Source organism: Antrostomus carolinensis, unplaced genomic scaffold, assembly GCF_000700745.2.
Source record: "Antrostomus carolinensis isolate BGI_N321 unplaced genomic scaffold, ASM70074v2 scaffold5623, whole genome shotgun sequence".
Lineage (NCBI taxonomy): Eukaryota > Metazoa > Chordata > Aves > Caprimulgiformes > Caprimulgidae > Antrostomus > Antrostomus carolinensis.
This window is the reverse complement of record NW_010303049.1, coordinates 12,804-34,184: the sequence shown is the minus strand read 5'-3', so window position 1 is coordinate 34,184 and position 21,381 is coordinate 12,804. Positions and strand designations below refer to the sequence as shown.

At 34.6% G+C, this 21,381-nt stretch overlaps 1 protein-coding gene across 1 annotated transcript in view; it reads right to left on the bottom strand.

Annotated features, from left to right (window-relative positions):
- LOC104521840 (WD repeat-containing protein 72-like) overlaps positions 1–21,381 on the bottom strand; it is a gene marked incomplete at its 5' end in the record, with an annotated part of 71,554 nt that overhangs the window by 42,114 nt on the left and 8,059 nt on the right. The window contains 3 exons of the mRNA XM_010163958.1: positions 2,798–2,880; positions 5,033–5,124; positions 9,431–10,248. Coding sequence (XP_010162260.1) covers positions 2,798–2,880; positions 5,033–5,124; positions 9,431–10,248 — 993 coding nt within the window. The remainder of the gene's footprint in view (positions 1–2,797; positions 2,881–5,032; positions 5,125–9,430; positions 10,249–21,381) is intronic.

Below are 21,381 nucleotides of genomic sequence, written 5' to 3'. Positions count from 1 at the left end.
AAGTGAACCCAGCCCTATGTGTTTTGACATAGCACAAACCTTCATCTCGTTATAATAGCACTTTATTTTACAGGGGAAACCAAAGGCAGTTTCCAATTCCTCACATCCATACAACCCTGAGCTTTGGGGATTACAGATCCTGACTTTACAGCAGACTCCTACAATATATCTGCAATAATGAAGAGAAGAAAACACAGACATGTTGTCATTGTCCTGGGAAAATTTTTGGAAAAAATAATTTCTTATAGAGGTGCACAAAAGAATTGCACACATTATGTGTTTTTATCACCATGGTGCTGATCTGCTAAGAACCTGTCCCTAATCTGGATCAGATATTCATTACCTGTACCATTGCTGTGTATGCCAGCCAGGCAGCATTCGCAATTTCTTCTAACATCTTAAAACAAAATAAAAAACTATGTGCAAATAGCACACCATAATACTGTACAGGCACCTGTATGTCTATGCGTGCTGCTTGTCTATCACTTTGTTGAATCTGCATTTCCACAGAGCTCTATGTGGTTTCACATGCTTAGTTTTGTCCTCTCACTGTGTCTTCCCTAAGAACTCATATATCTTATCTATCATTATCACCAGGTTTAAAAATCTCCAGAAGCTTTGCCTGCTTCTAACACAAAACAAATCTATGTGAGCACCTTTCATTTTCTCTGATAGTTTCCACTTCATCTTTGGTGTCCTTCTGGATTATATATACAGCAGCTATCTTGTTGGCTACCAATATATGTGTTCATTTCCATTTTCTTTAAAATCATCTGAGGAAAAAAAAAACCTCAGAAAAATATTTTTTAAATATCCCAATTTTTAAAATGTAAGACAGAAAGAGGCCTCCCTCAGCCCTTCAACTTCAACAAGTCAGTAGACCCCTGGATCAATCACTTGCAGCAGATTTTTTTCATTTTCCTTGTTTGCACAGAATCTGTTACAGTACTGTAAGGAGATGAGGAATCAATAAATGGTAAGTCCTTTGGGTCATGTCTGAGAGTCAGTATCCTTCACTGAAGATAACAAAAAAGTTTTTAAAAGCAGGGTAACTACTGATATTTTAGGTAAATGTACATGAGTGCTTAATCAGACTCCTCAGGATTACTAAACTGGCCATAAATCTGTGTTTGTATAAAAAAAGGTTTAACAAAGCCACCCTACTATCAAGAAATCCTGTAATTTTGTATAAATCATTGATTGCTGAATACCCACACCTATCGCCTATATCATAAATTATTTTGAAAGTCAAAATGTTTACAGCAGTTTGGCTGCAAACAACTCAATCTGCACCACAAAGCAGTTAACAAAGCTTACTGCAACTCCAAAGCTGTGTCTCAATAATGTTAAAACTTGAGAAACATTGATAGCATGGTATTTGCAATACTTGACAATTTCAGTGTCTTAAATTTAAAGTCTTTTCAGATGAAAAAAAGTATAAGGCAGCTTACTCCACACCTTATCTTCCTGCACGCTAACCTCCTATGTTAGATAAGACCATTATCATTGTATAAAATGATCAGTCACTAAATTAACTGGAAAATATAAATACGTAAGTCTCACATAATCAGCTATGCTACAAATACAAGTTTCATGGCTATGAATCTCTATTCTATAAAGAGTTTCAGTATCTGACCAGGTCAGCAATAGATTGTATGGATTTCACATGACAATTGCAGCTATTGAAATTTAGGTCCTTAAATAATTTTTTTTAAATATTATTATTAAAAGGTTTCAAAAAAGAAAAAAAAATCTCACTGTAAAGAGGGAGACAGTTTGTGAGGGAAGAAGAATACTGAAATAAAATGGAAGATGCACAGACAGTGGGGATATAATAAACAAGTGGTACACTCAAGGTAAAACACTGAATTCGTTTGAATGTGAGTATTTGCAGAAACTATTACTGTCTGTCTAATAGGACAGGGGACTATCACTGCAGTACCCCTGCACACCTCAGCTCTGGAAAATATTCTTTGCACTTGAAATGCAGCACAGAGTTGTATTCAATTTTAAAAGTAACATCATAAAATAAACTTGTAACAGGTATTTCCCTTTTCTGGAGTAAAAGCCCTTGAGGTCATAGTATACTGTCTTGAGTTCTGTACTCCTGAACATTAACTCACTCAAGCAACCACACAACTTTATTTAAATGTGTATTTCCAAAATGAAAAACAGTCCCTAGATTTCACTGTTCAGACTATTCCACAGTTACCTGTCAACTCTCAAGAAACAGCAATTTATCTTTCAAGACATCAGATTCCTCACTAACAATAGGTGTGAGTTTCATCTGATCTGGGAACCCATAATTTACTTTTCTAAGTCATTCTTGAAAAGTGTTCTAATAAGTAAGGATTTTAGATTAATTATTTATCCCTTTAAGAAGGTATTTCCTGTTTTTTCTATAATAACACATTGGTATATGACACTGCCCTTATTTTGGCCTTTATTTTTCTGGAGTGTAAAATAGTTTTTGTAAAGTAAGTTATATCTAGTTGATAGCGAACAGGTAACTCACTTTCTAAACACATGCTATGAACAAGATCACCTAGATTAAAGAGTAGTAGGACAGTTACTTTCCCATGTTTAAACACATACTTTAAGGCAAAATAGTTTCATAAACAGCATACCTCATACTGAAATAATCCTCTGTTTTCCATAGATCTGAATGGCATGGTTTATGTAATAATTTCACTATAAATCCATAACTATTATGTCACATTACAGATGCCAAATACTAAATTACAGCCAATGTTACTTAAGGGTTACATTGCAACAACTGACACAGGCTATTTCTTACCTTTATAGATTGTTCTCTCCAACAACAAATGAGTTTCAGCAAAGAAACACTCCCAAAATCCAGGGCATGATATCTGCTTTTACCTGAAAAACATAATTTATGTACTGACACTATACATAGAAGTACAAAAATTGAAAGATAAAATTTAACATTTTCAAGTTTTCACTTCAGCAATAAACCTGAAAAGATCTGCAAAAGCGTAATTTAGATTATGCTTTCATCTGATGCAATAAGCACGAAGTGTTCAGGCAATATATTGTTTGAACATTTATTCTCTGCAGGTTTAGCCCACTCCTTCCTCATTTGGGCTTCAATAGACAAATGTGACCTCTCAGTACTTTCCTACAATGTTTGTTGCCAGACATACAAGTCGGGTAAATGGGTTGTATGATCCTTTGAGTCCACACAAGAATCTCTGATTGCTAGTACCATATAAAGCCTTGGGAATAAGAAACTGAGTTGTAAGTAGCAACCATAAATATAAATATACAAAAAGATATGACAAAATGAGAGCGGCAGAATTGATCATACAAAGGTAAACATCTCATCTTTTAATTTGAATGGTATGCGATTTCTTTACATATATCAGGATGAATTTTGCTTTTTTTCCCCTAACATTTTGGAACATTTTGGTAACTTTGCTGTGTCAAAGGTCAATGTTGTTATTTCAGACCTTCCCCCCAGTTTGCAACTAATTTCTTTAGCATGAACCCATGGAGTTTGTAGTTGAGTACCCCTATAGGGAAACACTGTGGGATAGAATGAGTTTTCCAAAATCTTGGATGTGAGGAAAGACTCCAACAATACTGATTTGAATTAATACCTTTCATATTTCTTATTGACTCAAGAGCTACCCTGAGACTACTCTAGTCTAAACACTAAAAAGCCTTTCAGAAGTGTCCTCATTGATCAAGAATAATGTAGCCAATATGGTACCCATCACCTAGCCTCATCCTCTGTTGCAGTACTTTGGTTTCATGTCCATATAAGCAAAAAAGCATTAAAGACTCCTTTGTAAATTTGGTTTTGTTCCCATCTCTTTGCACACATGTAAATATATACAGGAAGTCCAGAAACATCAGTAGATTCAAGATTTAACATTGCCCATTCTGCTGTCCAGTGTGCCCTTGATGCTAAAGAAATGGTTATTCCTAAAGTGTCTGAGATCTACAAGTCTCAGATCCAAGATTTTAATTTGCAAATCCAAACAACTGTGTGAACTAGGAGATATGGGATACGAGTTAGATTGCTAAAATATCCTGAAGTTTTAGGTCACTCAGTAAAACTAAAAGTAGTTTTACTGTCCACAAATATTTTAGCAATCTCTACACCATTTCCCTGCTTTTCATCTACTTATTTTGTTTTCTCTTGATTTTATATTCCATTTCTTTCTTCAAACAGGCATTTCTGCTGTCATCACAAGTTCTACAGTTATGTCACATATAAGAGTCAGAGAATGAAAGGTACATTAAAACTGGTTTTAGATGGGGATATTAAGGCTTACTTACATAGCAGAGGGCTAAGATGTAATTTGAAAGAATCTGTATTATCAGTCTAGACAGGATTTAAGTCTATAACAGGAACATCAGATTTGTTAAGTAATGTATACTGTCAAATACCTATATTCTGTTTAGGTTTCTACTTAAACATTCTTTGATTAGTTGCATACTGTAAAAATAAGCTTAGACTAGCTTGCAAAGCCAAGATTGGCGAACAACTGCCTATGGGACATTAATGTGAAGAGATTAGTATATTCTGCCCTAAAAGTCTAAGGGCATTATTAAACAGTCAAGATTACTCTTATATTACTAAGGCAACAGTTCGCTTGAAGGGCTTTATATATTATTGGGCAGGCATGTATTGGTGATGAGGGAAATGGGGGAGGGGGAAGATGATGGTGTATGTCTTACTACATTTCTGGTTTTCAGATTGATAGAAAATGTCTTTAGAAACTCAGCTGAATGTTTTGCCATCACAGAAAAAATATCCTTGATTCCAGTATTACTTAACAATCAACATTTTGTTTACAGGCTTTTGTGATATTCACAAAAGAAAACAGAATAATTCAGTTTCTGTCTTTGCAAACTAGACCTGCTCGAAGCTAAAGAACAGATTTTTTTTTTTTTAATTACTGAAGTTAAATGATGTATTTTAGCAAAAAAACAAAAACAAAAACAAACCCCAACATGTAAAAAACATTTAAAAGCTAATATTGCCACTCTTCCTTTTACTTACTACTTGGTAACTCTCCATAAAACCTGGAGAATGAAGGTGTTACCACTTCTACATTTCGCCATTTGTCCTGTACAGATTCCGATTTCTGTGGACTAAAAGAATACAAAACTATTAAACAAAATCTGAACACACTTACAAAAATCTTATGTCTTAAGGTAGATACTCTGTTATCAACTACTATTAACCACAATTTAGCTTCGATTCCAAAGTCACACACATTCTTTCACCCACAACCTGGTATTGAAACATTCACACGTGCACAAATTCTGAAAAGTATCATCCATACACAGGAACTTTACATTTGGCTCAAAACTTATAATAGTTAACTTTTATGTTGCATTAAAGAAACAAAGTTGTATGTGAAGAACTCAATCAAAATATCATTTTCACAAAGCACTTGTGCTATTTTTTCTATTACATACCAAAAAGTCCAAGGGTAACTAGCAGCTTTCTTTTACAGGTTTACTTTTTTCAGTGTTAAATAATTTAGAATATTATTGCAATACTTGGGATTTGGGTAGATGGCCACAGTTTAGGAGACTAGGGTCTACTGTGCTTTAGTACTTTGTTATTAACTAACTCAATCTAACTCTTGAAGACAAATGATATGGAGGGAGGGAAAAGTAAGTGAAAAACCTCTCCAAACCCTTGCAGTATTTTAAAGAATTTTAAATACATTACTATGGTGACTCTGCACCAACTGTATTTAGGTGTGAATTAAAAAGAATATATTTCACTACAATCAATACTGAGTCATGATATTTCAGAAGACTTGCAACTAAACAACTCTGAAAGCTTTCATCCTGACAGCGTTAACTTACAGATACAAATCTCAAAAGGCAGGAGAAAACGAGTTCTTTGAAGATATTTTCTTACTCGCTTCTTGCTGTTTCTGTCCCACTTTTACAATCTGACACATTTTACTGCAGTTTCCTTTATTTTTACAGGCTTGGTCAGGTTGCAAAAAACCAACAGATATACAAATGCATTTATGAACAAGAGCTTATAGACTCAGGTCCAAGCTCGTCCAAAGCCATGTTTTGCTTAGTTAATTATTTTTTGGATAATGATCTTTTTTTGATGAAAAGTTCAAATTATGTTAAAAATACTGATTAAAAAAAAACCAAAAAAACCCCAAACAAACAAAACCCTCCAAAACAGGTTAGTTCTGGTCTGATAATGTATGTGTAAAGCATATCATTCCCTATTCGTTATTTTCACATTCCACAAATTTCATTTATCCAATCAAATAGCTAATTGTTCACAGAAATATTATAACCTGAAAACCACTGATCCAAAACATGAGCTGAAAATTTATGATAGCAACTAGTCAACAGATTTTCAACCAAATATTTTTGGTTGGGGAAATGATGATCTGTCAAACCCATGGTTTAGGCAGAGACATATATATACACATACTGACAAAGACAGAATTTGTGCTCATATATGAGAATAGTAACCTCATCCAAGTATACCAAATAGCCTATGAATTGACCAAATGCATTTTTCCAGTTTTAACTCTCCAGATTAAAAGTATGTATATATACACGTGTATTTTATCTAAAAAAGAAATTCCTTTCACTCTCCCATAACAGCAAAATCATCGGATATGCCAAAGAACCAGGATTTACTCTGAATACAGAGTAAGTGATGAATAAGGATAAATCATATAAAAATATTTAATCAATGAATGAACACAGATTACAGTAGTTTATTCAGACTCCAATTATTTGCAAGAGGAAGAGGTGAAATGAAGGTTGCACCCTAAGATTGTGGCAAACAGGCCAAGTCATCTTCAAGCTATGCTTATTACTGGGCAGGGAGGAGGAAGTAAGAGAAAAAGGGAATTTCACAGGAAAGGGGTTTTTTTCTCTAGGTGGAGAGGGGGAGATAACTTTGTATACAGATAAATGGTTTATGAGGCAATACAATAAGTATAGATATATTCGAATAGCAAAACTATGCCTATAATATTCAGATTACAAAGGTAACAATCACATGAAAGTACAGAATGCATGGAATCAGATGGTTTGGGGGGTTTTTTTGTGTTTTGATTTGTTTTTTAAAAAAGACTTGTCTGAAGCATGGAATTCCTTCCCCTGGCTCTAATCCACTTCTCCCACTAATACTGACACAGTAACATTGTCTCATTGGTTCCACGCACATGTGAAGACGATGGTTCTTAACTGCAGTGGGATGTCATTTACAGTTTTACAGAGGTTAGGAAACAGCACAAAATCCTTTACGTATCTCAACTGCTGTTATCTTTATTGGGGAAAAAAATAAGAAGTAAATTATGACAGACATCTAAAGTTCTGAAATAGTTCTTAGAAGGCAGGGGAAAAGATATCAGCTCTGTGCTATTATGGGATATAGCCACAATGAGAATAAAATTTCTTGTCACTAGCAGTAAAAAGGAAAATGTCCAGGTGACTAAAGCTTCCAAGATCTGTGTGGATGAAAATGCAGCGAGTACAGTCTAGTTCTCGTAAAGTTCCCTAAGAAAGAACACACTCTCCTTCAGTAGCACAGAAAAATTGTGGCTCTCTCTTTTCTGAATGTGTAAGAGAGCAAGAACAAAGAAGGCACATCCTCAAAGGTAGGTAGGAGTGTGCAAGTACAGCCATGAGAAAGAATTGTGTGTTGTCTCTGTACAGACCCATAGCACTTGCATTTGCTACTTAGGAACTCAAAAGGAAAATATGGAGCTCAGGAAAAAAAAAAAACCGCCACCACCACAAAAAACCCCCAAATCCCCAAAAGACACAAAGAAAACAAAACAAAAGTCCAAGAAAATAATTGAATGGATACAACTCAAATGCTCTTATCCAGATGAGGCCATTGGGAGGCAACAGTCCATGTTAGAGTATCACAAGTGGGACCAAAATAAAACTTAGCTACAAGACAGCTACAAATGTGCATACTATTCAGCTCTGGAAAAAGAGGTAATCCAAACCATGTCAAAATCACAAATGAAACATTTCAGAGCCTTTGAATAAAAGTCATAACTTCCTTGTAACCAAAGTTTTTAGCAATTTTTGTCCCGTTTTGTAAAAAAACCCCAAAACAACAAAAACAAACAAACCCAAAAAAACCACACCAACAAAAAACCCCAAACAACCCCACTTCTTTCTACAAGAGGTGCTAGCTTTTATGGCTTTACATTTCCTGAAGAAAACTTTAAATTATCTTGTGTATTTTTCACAAAAAAAAAAAAAAAAAAAAAAAATTGTGCATTTTTTTCTTGTGACAACTTTAATACTTAATTTTATGATCGATATGTTCCAAAGCCAGGATGTGTGTGTGTGGGGGAAAAATGTTTGATTTTGGTATGATGACTAACTTAAATTACACAATATATTTCCAACATACTCTAAGACAAGCATAAAGTCCTTTATTGCATGGAAAAGAATTAATGTTCAAGCTGGAATCCTGGAAACAACCTTTCATATAAGAGCTTGTGTTGAATATGAACCAGTAGGCAATGTGATTAGCAGTAAAAGTAACTAAGAAATGTGTGTTTGTCCTGCAGGATTGTGCATATCTCCTGAGATGTGCTGAATGCCTAGAGCTTTGTGGAAGATGCACAGATATTTGCAGCATCAGGATCAATATTTTTTGGCCTCCCTTCTTGCCTCTGGGCCATAGCATCACCAATCCTGAAGTCAATTGTCCCTAAAATGCTAAATACAGACCAACCTAGGCTTGCTGAATAACAAAAGTCTGTGGACAATATCCATTGCCTAATTAGTATGCTCTATTTGGCTTAGTCAAATAATGTCAAGTATGCTATTTTTCCTTTAATGCTGAAAAAGCATTTAGTCAATAAATTTGTTTTGAGTAACATAAATGTTATTTGGGGATGGTTCTCACAGCATAAGGTCTGACGAGGCATTCATTCCCAGTAGCTGCCATTATTACTGGGGGCTTGTACTTTAGATAACATAAATAGGACAGACTGTTCCTGTCTCTCATGTTTTATTTATCTGTGGAGCCAAGGGTTTTATAGTAAAGGAACTATATTGCTTACAGGGAGTGGAAGTTGAAACAACACAAACGTGCTAATGCACGTCTCAAAATGTGCCTGAAGAGACCTCATTATTCTATTTAGTTTAAACTGCAAGAAAAAGAGTGATCTCTGGAAAAACAGGGTGCAAAACTGGATAATTTAATTTCTTGTTCTGTTGAAAAAAATTTATTGGATCTCTTCACATCTACTAAATAGAAAAATATAAAGAACTTTACCCCAATCTCCTTTTGTTCAGAGAATATCCTATAAAAACAGGTCTAGAGAAAGAATGTAAACTCTATTGCAAAAGTCTATATTTAAGAAAAGTGTCTGTTTCATATTTTTCACTTTTTAGCCACTATAAAGGAAGAAAATGAAAAGGGTCTTACCTTTCAATTTCACCTGTAACTGCTGAAGGTATGTTAATTATCCTGTTGATTAAAACTATTCTGCTAAATAGGAAGAATACTGCTTCCAATCCCTTTATTCCATAAACATTATTCTCTGGTCCATCCTTCTTTCCAGTTTGCTTTTCAGTTGAAGCAAGGTACTTGTTTGATAAATCAAGCACTCTTTTTGAAAATAAGTTGATTACGGTATGTTCTTCTAGCACACCACAATCAGTACATTTCCATCCTGGCAACATTAGTGATAGGTGGTTTTCATTTGATACAAGTCCAAAAGAAACAGGACACTGAAGCCTCAAGATATCTAAATGTCTAACACAAAGATTGTCTATTTCTTTATCTACACCCCATGGTAAGAGACATGACAAGAGCAGTTTAGCTGTATCAGTGGTGACGTTCACATCAATGTTTCCCAATGGCTGCATTCTAATCTTTCTGGAACTCTTCATTTTTTTCTGTCTTTTCATGCCATTGCTTTCTTCCAAAGGTCTAGCTGCACTATTGTCCCCACAGACCTGGTTTGAACAAACAGTATCTACTTGCCCATCCACTGGAGATACGGAGCCAGCAGTTTTATTTCTTTTTAATGTCAGTGCTCTTTTCTCAGTAGTACTTTTGGTTCTTTCTAGAATGTCATAGTTGCAGGATGAATTCGACGACTGTAATCCATCGAATTGAGATGACAGCAGAAGTTCAAGTTTATCCAGATCAAATAAGAGAATATGAAAGTTTGCATTGTTCCATTTTGTGTTAACTGGTAAAATAGTAAAGGGTTGTTGGATGCAGCTGGTATCAGTTAACTGAAAGAAAAATATATAGTGTCCAAACAAATCTGTAGTATTTTGTATTTTTCAAGATATCAGTGTAGAATCCCATAGGGAATAGGCCAAATATATTAACTCCATTAAGTTCAACTTAATTATATTTATCCACTTCTTATTAAGGAAAAACAATTTTCTTCTAAGTAGCTTAAGATGCACAAAGACATATGCATGTAAATACTAGAATACAGGCTTCCGAACATCTACAATTATACAGCCACACTATAGATTGCACACCTCTGTCAAAGCTCTAGGCTGGTATTTCTTCTGTTAGGTCTCATTTCAGGCTGAAAGGCTTTAAGGAAAGTTTTAAATATAGCTTTTTTTTTAAAAAAAATAAAGCTAGGGAAATAAATCCTACGTTGTTGAAAAAAATCTTGCAAACCTTGAGCATCCGTATGCCTTGCAGCAATTTGATATATGTCCGAAATAAAGACCATGCCTTTTACCATTTCTGAACATTCTAAACTACCTTAAAGCTACTTAATTCTGAGTTAAGTTGCACATATTTTATCAGCAACAATAAAAAACTTATCTAATTAAATCTCCAGATATAAAATTAGTTGTCTGAGATGAAAATAATTCAGAGAAAAAGGATACAGAGCTACTACAAGTTTGCGAATATCTGACTTCTCCTTGTGCCACCTTATTTCCAACCTGGATGGTTTCTAAAATTCCCCATATTTCATCACCAACTTTAAAGGCCATTCACAGCAATGGATTTACAGAGCATAATTTCAGTTCCACATACTAAAGTGATAAATGTGCTGGTATAAATACATGTTTGATCACTGTTGTTAAATACCCAAAGAAAATTGTTTATAAAATCTAGCAGAAATTCAGATTTGAGAACAGCTACAGTTACTCACAACTCTGGACTGACATGTTAAACTATTATAACAGTAACCTAATGATGATGAACTGTAATAGTGTCAGCTGAACGTGAGGAAGTGTTCAAAATAATCTTAAAAAAATGTTTAAAACTCAGTTTTATTCTTGTAGTTTCATTATTTAAATGATAAACCATAATTAAAAGTTTACATATTTTGGAATTAATTTTTATTTTGCCAGTGTACTTAACCGCTATAGATTAGATACTGAGGAGAACATGAGGAGAGAAGGAAAGAGCAAGAATAAACACAAGAATGAAGGAGAATATTTATATAAAGCCACGTGAATGGTGCATATATGCAGGCAGGAATAAGATACTACGGAAGAACAAAGTCAAAATTCCAAAATTTGTCCAGTAGCCCTTAGGATATTTCTATATATGGCAAATATTTCACACTCGCTTTTCCCTCCCTCCCAATTTCCCATGAGTACTTCAGGAAAGATGCCCTGTCTTGGGCTTCTGTGCTAGCTAATTTCTGAGTCTTTAAAGAGTGGAAACACAGCAAGTTACCTCAGATCCTATATACCAATCAAGGTCCCCTTACAAGATTGGATTTCCTGTCTTACATATCTGCAAATTCAGAAGAAAAACATTTCATGTTCCTGCTGCCCTTTTCCCCATACATCTTTCTGTGCCTGTGAATTCCCAGCATGACAGAAATTTTATGACAGAGCTTCTGCAAGCTTCGGAAAGCAGAAAAAAACCCAACTTACTAATGGAGGCACAGAAGAAATTTTGAAAGAATTATCTTAATGTTTCAATAAAACCGATTTTCCTCCTCAATTTTAGTTTTAACCTGCATTCTAAAACATAAAATAAAGTCTGAAATAATAATTTCTTTAGAGCAAAAAATTGAAATATTTTGTAAATATTGACTCCAGGCATTATGAATTTTTCAATTCCCCCCGTAGGAAAGAGGAAATGCAATATTACATAGAATGATAGAATTACAGAAACATTTACTGGAAGGAATGTCTGTAGGTCATCTCATCAAACCTCCTGCTCTACAGACTCACGTCACTGATACTTTTATGAAACTGCTGGTATTTCACAATTCATTTTCTGATGCAAAAACCCACAATAAATATCCAATTGTTATTTGGAGCAAAAATTAAATTACTTCCACATGCAACTAAAAAACATATCAGAAACTGAACTAAATGAAACAGAGTTGAATCTTTAAGAATACTCCAAATAAATTTCTATTACATAAACAATACTCTAAATTTTTGTCTGAGAGACTCTAGATGAGTTTGTAGAAGAGCAACTACTTTATTTCACAGAAATCATCATGCTGCACTATCAAGCAGCATTCCATGAAGGTACTGGAAGGATCATCCAATGGGTTAAGTTATGAGATTGTGACACAACTTTTTATATCAGAATCTTGCTGTATCTATTATAGAGGTATCTTTTGCCTTCAGGGGAACAGCAGACATGAAGTGTAAATTCCTTGTTGGTGTTTTTGCCCTTTTCTTTAAGCGCTTATGACTTATGTTTTTATTTTCCTGCACAAGCCTATGCTCTCAGCACTGCACTCAGTCTAGCTATTTCACCTTTACAAGCAAGCATGTACAAGCAGAAAGATATCATCAAGAAACAACTTTTCAGCCCAGTGATACTTTTGCAAACAATCACGCCAGCTCCATATCATAAGTGATACTGACTTTTCTAGATCACTATGGTCAATTTTAATTTTCTTGCGATAATTAGAAATATAAACAGTTGTTTCTGTTGAAAATAGCTTAATCTTAAAAGAAACCATCAAGCGTTAGTAAACAGGACAACAGCTGGCTTGAACTCGAATGCAATGTTGATTAACTCATCTTTCTCAAGACCACTTCTTACTTAACTCCTTTTACATTACGAACTAGGATTAGGTATTTTTGAACTGTTAATATTGTTGTTAAGAATACCACAAGGAAAAAAATTGACTCTCTATAGTTTGTAAATTATTTCACTATTCAGTTTTGGGTAATAATATAATTTGTCTTTCTAATTTAGAGAATGATGCTTGCACCAGATGAGGATGCATTCTAAATACATAATCTTATTTAAAGATCTCCATAGGGAGTCATAAGAAAGATTATAACTGCTTGTTCAGATTTTTTTTTTTATCCCTTTCCTTTTTAAAAAATTATACATTGTAGTTAAGTACTAGGATTATTTTAATCTTCAGTTATGCTGTTTCCTAATGCATAGGAAGAACCTCATGGAATGCAAACACTGGAATTCACAAGTTAGCTTTGATATTAACAGAACCTATTATTATTTGGCCTATTATTTTCATTTACTTTGTTCCATACATTTATATATGGTTAATTAACATTTAGAAACCTTTAGGAAAATCACCATCCAAACAAAGGAAAATACTGTGACTATGTCAATCTGTTGAGGCATATAGTGATGCTACTGTGTGTGAAGTCACAATGTATGTTTATTGTCACTATGAAAGCTTATTGACATTAATCCTAAAAGCATCTACTGAGTTATCTTAGCTCTCTGCCATAAGCACTTCATTCCAATGAAAGAAGGTGGACATCTAAAGCTTTAGGCATAAAACACTATTTAGGAAATATGTAAAAGCTATTCTCTGTAACAAAAGATGACAGAAAACGGAAGGAAACCCATAAAACTAACTATGAACTAGAGAGTTGGGAATAGCATCCAATGATGGAGATTGAAAAGCAGATTAACAGGTATTTACATTCTGTACTGTACTCTTCTTGAAGTTTCAGAATTATTTCACAAAAATAAATTCTACTACATTCGGATAAATACTGCCATTATCTTTTTTTTTCATATGTACACTTTAAGAGTTTAGTAACTCAAGTGTCAAAAAATAGGCTAAAACCAATAATAATAACAAAGCATGACTTGTCTCTGAACCACACAGTCCAACTTTGAGGCCTCCCTCTTGCCAACACACAGGTTTCAGTAATTAAAAGATCCCTTTTTCTTTCTTCTCTGACAATTTTTGCTCAACTCTGTCTCAGTTATCATGGGATAGATAGTACTGCATATCAAGCCATTCAAACCTTACTATACTCCCAATGTATTTCAGATGATCACATCAAAAAATAATTAATTTAGTAATATAGAAGCTTCCTTCAATTCTGCAAGTTAAATGACCACCACACTATGATGTACTGAACATAACCTAGAGATTCCTATGATTTTGAAAATCATCATTTTGAAAGACAGTACAGAGGTTTTTTTTAAGGTTTACCATTGCTAGTTACAAATTTTATTTTTTATATTGCCAACTTTCTGATTCCCTATTTACAGGTCTCCCCTGACCAACGTTCCATCTACATTTATTATTTAGCTGAAAAATTGGTAAGATTTTTTAAATTTTTTATTTTAAAAATCTTCTGGAAGCTATTACAGAGAGGGCAAACTGTATGACTTTTCACAGCTTTAATCACTGTCCAAATGTATGAATGTAAAATAATCATGTTTCCCACTGTAGTTCAGTTGTGAAAATTAGTAGAATGTGCTACCTCTTTTTTTGTGCATCACTAGCAGGAAGACTAACAAGGAGTTACTCCAAAGGAGTTGTTAGTCAAGAAAGAAAACTTTAGTAATAAGAAGTCATATTTTCATAAATTGTAAAAATTACCATGCTCAGGGCTAAACCCAGGTTTTTATTGTCATGATACAGCTTACCACTTATTTTTATTGGAAACTGAGAACAGGATGCACTTTTAAATTTTATTTTGTGCATGTATGTGTTATCTCAAAATTAATCTAAAGCACCTAGTTAAATAGTTAAAATATTGGCTAGTCCCTAACAAAAACTGATTAAGTATGTCAAGAAGCTTCTATAATTAGCTATCAGATCTTAATTTAAATATTTCCAATTCCCAAACTAAAATAATTTTTTTTTTTTTTTTTTTAATTAACAAATCACTGTTTGAAGCTGAATAGTTTAGCAATGAGGCTAGACCTACTTTGTTGAAAATAAAGCCATTTGTGTGCTGATCACATTCCTTTTTTTTTCTGCTTAACAACTGGAACTTGGAACATTTTTACAGCTTGGAGAGATCTGCATCACTTGATAAGGCTCCCTGGGAAGCAAGAAGTCTGGCTACAGACCAAAATATTGTTCTGAGTCATGAACCTTTTGTGCATTATCTCTGACTGAACCACAGCAGAACAAGCTTTCTACACCCAGGAAAGAGCAGGATTCAGGGAGGCTTTGAAATGGGAAGCAACATTCCATGCATGGCAACAATCACCTCTGTTAATAGCTCCCTCCTTTGCCACTGAAAACATTTGAGCCAGGGCAAGACAAGAGCTGGGGTAACAAACTTTGCAGACTCACTTTAATTCATTTCTTCTGGCCTGGAATCCATCCCTGCTCTACAATTTACAGGCCCGTTTTTCTACCTCTTTTCTGCTCCCTTTACACATCTTTACCAAAGCACCTTAGCACCCAAGGAATCTGCCCGTGTCTACAGGAAGGAGGCAGCAGGGGGCTATCCTTACTGTTGCCCCCAAATACATCAATACATGCCATTATCTTTAACAGGTTTAAGACAGACACACCACATAAAAATTTCATGGGAAGTACAATTCAAGTGTTCTTTTACCTAGCTACCTTCTCAACTCTAAAGGCCTTTTTCCACTGGGATACAATTGTTCTAGGAACGCTATTCCACTTAAAATACACACTTCCATTAGCTGGCAGGGATTCCCATACTGTTTCAACTCCTCATATATGAACTTTCTCCGCATACCAGCTTTCTTTATCAGATGCATTCTATTGTGGGTTTTGTGCTAAAAGCAGATTTGACAAAAATGGTCTTGATGTTCATTTTACATAAAGGAAATAAAGTGGCAAAATCACATGGTAGATTTTTAGAAGGCAAACCAGACTCAAAATATACTTAGATGTCACTTTGATACCACTGAAAAGAAATCGCTCAGTTCTCACAGCATGGGAAGTAGTATCAGTTTCTATATAAAACATGCCCTAAACTATTAAACATTACTTTCTTACAGACTTTTGGCCTTCTTTATCCATCCACTGCGCTCTCACTTTATCCTAAACATACCAGGGTAAAAGTAACAGAAAAATGGCCTCAAAGTTCCCAGTGCCTGCATAATGAATTATGCTGTATAAAGCACAAATGTGAGCTATTCTGCTGATTCTAATAAGTTTTTTAATTATGTAATATTCAAGAAGTTTAACTGTGTTCCTTTGAGATTTCTCTTGCGAGAGAGTATATTTTGATCCATTAATATTAAACAAGTCAGAAAAAAGATCAGTCTCCTCTTTTATCTACTACTTGCTGCCTGCAAAGGCTCAAGAAAATATTAAACAGAAAATAAACAACTTATTTTTAGCTTAAATTTTAGTTGGATTTGGGGGTGTAGGAGATATGGGTGAGCCTAATTATTGTCAAAGGAGACTAGAAGATTCTTTTATTAACAGAAGATGTACTGCTTTTGATTTTTTGGGGGGTGAAGGATTTTCTCTCTCATTTGTCTGAGGGGTTTTTTGGTGGATTTTTACTTTTCTATTTTGACAGTCAGACTATCATCTTTTAATACACACCCAATACAACAGCATACTTAAGTACTTTATAAAAGTCTGTCAGATAAGCAAGACTTCCTCTTTAAAATAGCAATTATTTCATTATTAAATATACTTAAAGAAATTTGTTCATTTAATCAGTAAAATACCACTATCCTACGCTCTGCTCACGTGTATTCAATTAAGACATCCTATGAGCAAAATACATGTGCTTCACCCTTTCAAACAAGTACTCTCAAGCAAAACCTAATATAGAATCAGTAAAACTACCACACCTTACAAGTCTTGAAGAAGTTTCTTGATATGATAATTTCTGAAATATCACAATGAAGTTTGAGAATACAATATCAATATGCTTATTTCAACTAAATTAACACTTATTTCTGTCATCTGACCTTAAATTACACTACAAAGACTACAGAAACTTTAAAGAAGAGTATTTACAGGTTTGAATCACTTACTGTTCATTACCTCTGTGGCAATCAATAATATTGACAATAAATAGGATTATTTGTTTGTTTTAATAAAATGTGAAGCAGCTCAGTTACAGAAATGAAAGAGGAAGGCTGGGAAGTAGAACTTGCCAAACAAAATATATTAAGGGCTAAGAATTTTCTGTGTTTTAATCATGCCCGTCACTGGGATGTCAATAGAAGTTCAGAGCTCCTAACTTTTGTCAGAATCCCATCTTATCCTTGGTCTGGCTCTAGGCTCACAGAAAATAAGCACATCACACCGTTGCTTGTAAAAGTTATTTAGCTACTTCTACCCTGTCTCTTAAATTTGTACCTCATGGAGCTGGAAGAACCGTTTTAACTGAAGCATGGCTACCATACCTAGGGGTCTTAAACATAAACTTATATTGCCAATAACATCTCTAGTCTCTTCTCCATGATGCTTTATCCTTGATGGTACGAAACAATAACTGTGTTTGGTTTTGTTTGGTTTGGGTTTGCTTTTATGTTGGGTTTGGTTTTTGTTTTGTTTCTTAAATACAGAATAGCTTAGTAAATGTCTACTTGCACAGACTTTTTTTTTTCCCAACCTTTTTAATGAAAATAGTAGCATTACATATAACATACATAAGAGAAAGAATTATGTTTTGGGGACGTTTGCAGGTGCTATCTCACGCACAGTTTTGCAAAATAGGAAACCTGTAATTGTCTCATAAAACAAACACATAAACAATGCACAAAATGGCTGGCACACCGTAAATTAAAGCATTAAATTCATTTCTAAATCCTCTGAGCCCTCAGTTGCTCGAGATGGTAGTCGATAGTAGTAAAAAAAATTGCCTCCTTGAAATGTGCTTGGTGGACAGCAGCTTGATGATTGGCAGCACAAATAGAAGACAAACGAGAAAGCCTTCAATCTGCAGCTGATGCACAGGAAGAACATGGGGAGCTGAGTTTACAATAGAGAAAACATTACCAAGCTAATGGCACAGGCAATCATTTGACCACCATGCATCTCTGATAGCAGCAGGGCATCCATTTTCAGTTAAGTGTTAGAGTACCTTTTTGCTTTCTCTGACCACTGCAGGGGTAAAACAACCTAGTGTGTGAAACCCACTGACTGGTAATAAATTACTATATTGGATACTTTTTGTTTTCTTTCAGCAATGACTTTCCTGTGTATTCCTGCTATCATTACCAATTAAAGTGGAGATCGCGTTAGCAAGCTATATCTAACTGTATATCAGTCCCTACGCTCCAATTGCTTTGGCAAGTATCACAGGGTCAAGAGGCTTCTTTGACCTTTATCAGCTAAGTCTCTCTGACCACTCAGTATTTGAAGCAATCTCAGCTGAACAGATGGACACTTTTGCAGACTCTATAAAGCTTAGAATATAAAGATAAATGAAATTGTGTTTGGGGCTTCAAACCAGTTTATGAGCATAAAATATTGTTAGCAAGTTCCACAAAAATCTCAGATTTCAAATAGCACACCTTAAACCTATACCAGGAACACAACCCCTGTTTATCTACTAGGAAATTGTATTTTTTTGCAGTAGCTTCTACAGATAAAACTAAAAATTTGATATAACGTACATGTCTAGTTAGTACAAGGTCACTTCTGAATTTAGAAAGCCTAATTTAATTACTTTAATCATTAAAAGACAAGCAAGAAGAAAACTTAATATAGCCTTTTACCAAGACAGTCAGTTAGAACAGCATATAGCACATGATCAAACAGATAATTCAGTGGAAGAACACTAAAACAGTTGGATGCTACAGAGCATTCAGAGAAAACCTGGACCTTCATTCCAAATTCCCCCATCTTAAGTTTCTTAAAAGCCTTTACTCTTTGAATTACTGCACCAAAATTTTACTTGTACAAGACACAAGAGAAAGCTTCAATTTCCCTAGGTGATGCTTGAAGAACTGGTAATAATTAGATATAAATGTGGTCTTCCAATCACGTACTTATGTATTTGTAACTAAAAAATAATCTGTTGTTCAACAATAACATTGAACAGCCTTTTGTTTGAGCTAAATCACATCAGCAAACCTGCCTTGTTAAGTTCACAACCTTAAGTAAAAATTGTTATACAGGCTTAACCAGATTTAGTGTTGAAAATTTCTTAAACTGGATAAAACCATGGGATACTTTTTTTTTTTTCTGAAGCCTGGCTTGGTTTTCAGAAGAATAGATTCCCAAGAGGTAAAGTTCTGACCTGCACCTTTCTGCAGGATGTCACGGATGTTGCATAAGAATACCTCCCCAAAACATTTTTTAGTCCTTCCTTCTAATATCATCCCAATTCAACCAACAATTCAAAACAGTCTTACTAACAAAGAGCCCACTTGTCATTTGCAAATACACAGCTGTCTTATTTTCTTGCTCAGTTGAAAGATGAACAACCCAGGATATGTGCAAAGATGTATTTCGTTAAAAATAGTTACAAACAGCAGGTATATAACTGAAATAGCTCTTAAATATACATCATACACGATCTCTAAAAGAACCTGCATAGGCAGAAAGGATGCAAGTTATCAGCTACACTTTCATCTCCACATAAAGACCATATGCACCTTCTAATCCAATATAGCTCCTGTCAGCAATTCACACATGCACATTCCTATGTCTAACCCTGCCTACCTCCTGGAGCTTTGAATGTAGGGAGCATGTGAACAGTTTCTGTCACTAAAAGCATCCATACCCTTCCAAAGTGGGCAGACAGGTCAGGCCTACCCTCTCCAAAGCAATGCTGGCCAATGCACATAGGGTGAGGACCATACAGAGTAAAGGTGTTACTATACCAAGGTTATTCATATTGCTCATCTTCAGACACTTCACTTCATCATCCTAGGACAGAGGATCCTGTTGGGGACACACACACACACGACATTTTTTTTCTTATTAATTTACTCTTTTTAAACCTCAGTACTTGCATATAAAGAACTAAGTGTAAAAAGCCTAGAGTCAATAGGGGTGCCCCAGTTTGCTTTCACATGCAGTCTATGCTTGACCTGAGGCTTTATCATTTGGACAATGCAGTCCCCAAACAAAGGTGTCAATTCATGATGAATTTTCCCATATGAACTAGTTTAAATAAACTGCTTTAAAAGTAATAACTGCTTTATATTACTTTTCTTATATTATTCATTACAATGACTCTAGTCATATTACTGAGGATGCCCAGATCCTCCTAATAATCCATCTCCCACACAGAAAAGGCTACAAAGATTTTTTTAATTTTACATCACAGCAATGTTTGTCTATGAATTTAAACTGCAACATAAGCAGAATCAGCCTCTTTCCTTCCAACACTATAATCGTTCTCTGTCCTTTTTTTTTTTTAATCCCAGTGGAGAATGTTACTATCTTTGCAGCACTTTGAACAGTAATTGTGGCATCACTCCTGATGAATCTGTGGCACAATGCAAGTAATTAAGCCAAGGAGTCTTCAAGCTCAAGCTGTGTGATGAATAGACTAAGCAACTGGATAAACGCCCCTTTTTATCATGTATGGAAGGACCACCATCAGGCAGATTGTTGGCCAGATGGATCTACTGGGCACAACAATTTTTAATTGTTCAGGGAAAACTGCTAACACATCTATTGCTTGCTGTAGAGACCTGGTATGAAAACGAATGTTTCTCATATTTTGTCTTCATATTCACACTGTCTGTCTGTCTCCACCACAAACACTTGATTTTTTCATCAGATTTAATACAAATGTATATATAAAAGTGATACTCATAACGTGATACCAAAGAATAACTTAGTAAAGCACACACACAGAATATTCTTCACATTAGTTTGCAACAGCAGGAAACAAATCTACATGTTGTTTTCAGGAAAATATTTGAAGAAATATATATGATATATATAGATATAAAACTTTATACAGACAACTTTTACTTTGCTCTAGAATTCATATCACTACCTGTCTGGGCACACTCCATCAGAAAGGCAATTCTAAACACAATACCTTTGACAAAGTCTCTTATAACATTTTTATTATAGAAAGAATGTAAAAATGAACTGGAGATGCACTCATCACAAAATAAGATCTGTCTGACATGGACAGTCCCTACACTATGAAAAGTTTAGATGGCAGGGAAGGGATAAGGTGTTTTTAAATTAAGTCTTATTAATCTACGTATTCAAAATCCGTATACCCTGCCTATATCTTAATATATTAACTTATCTTGAATGTAGAAGTAAATTC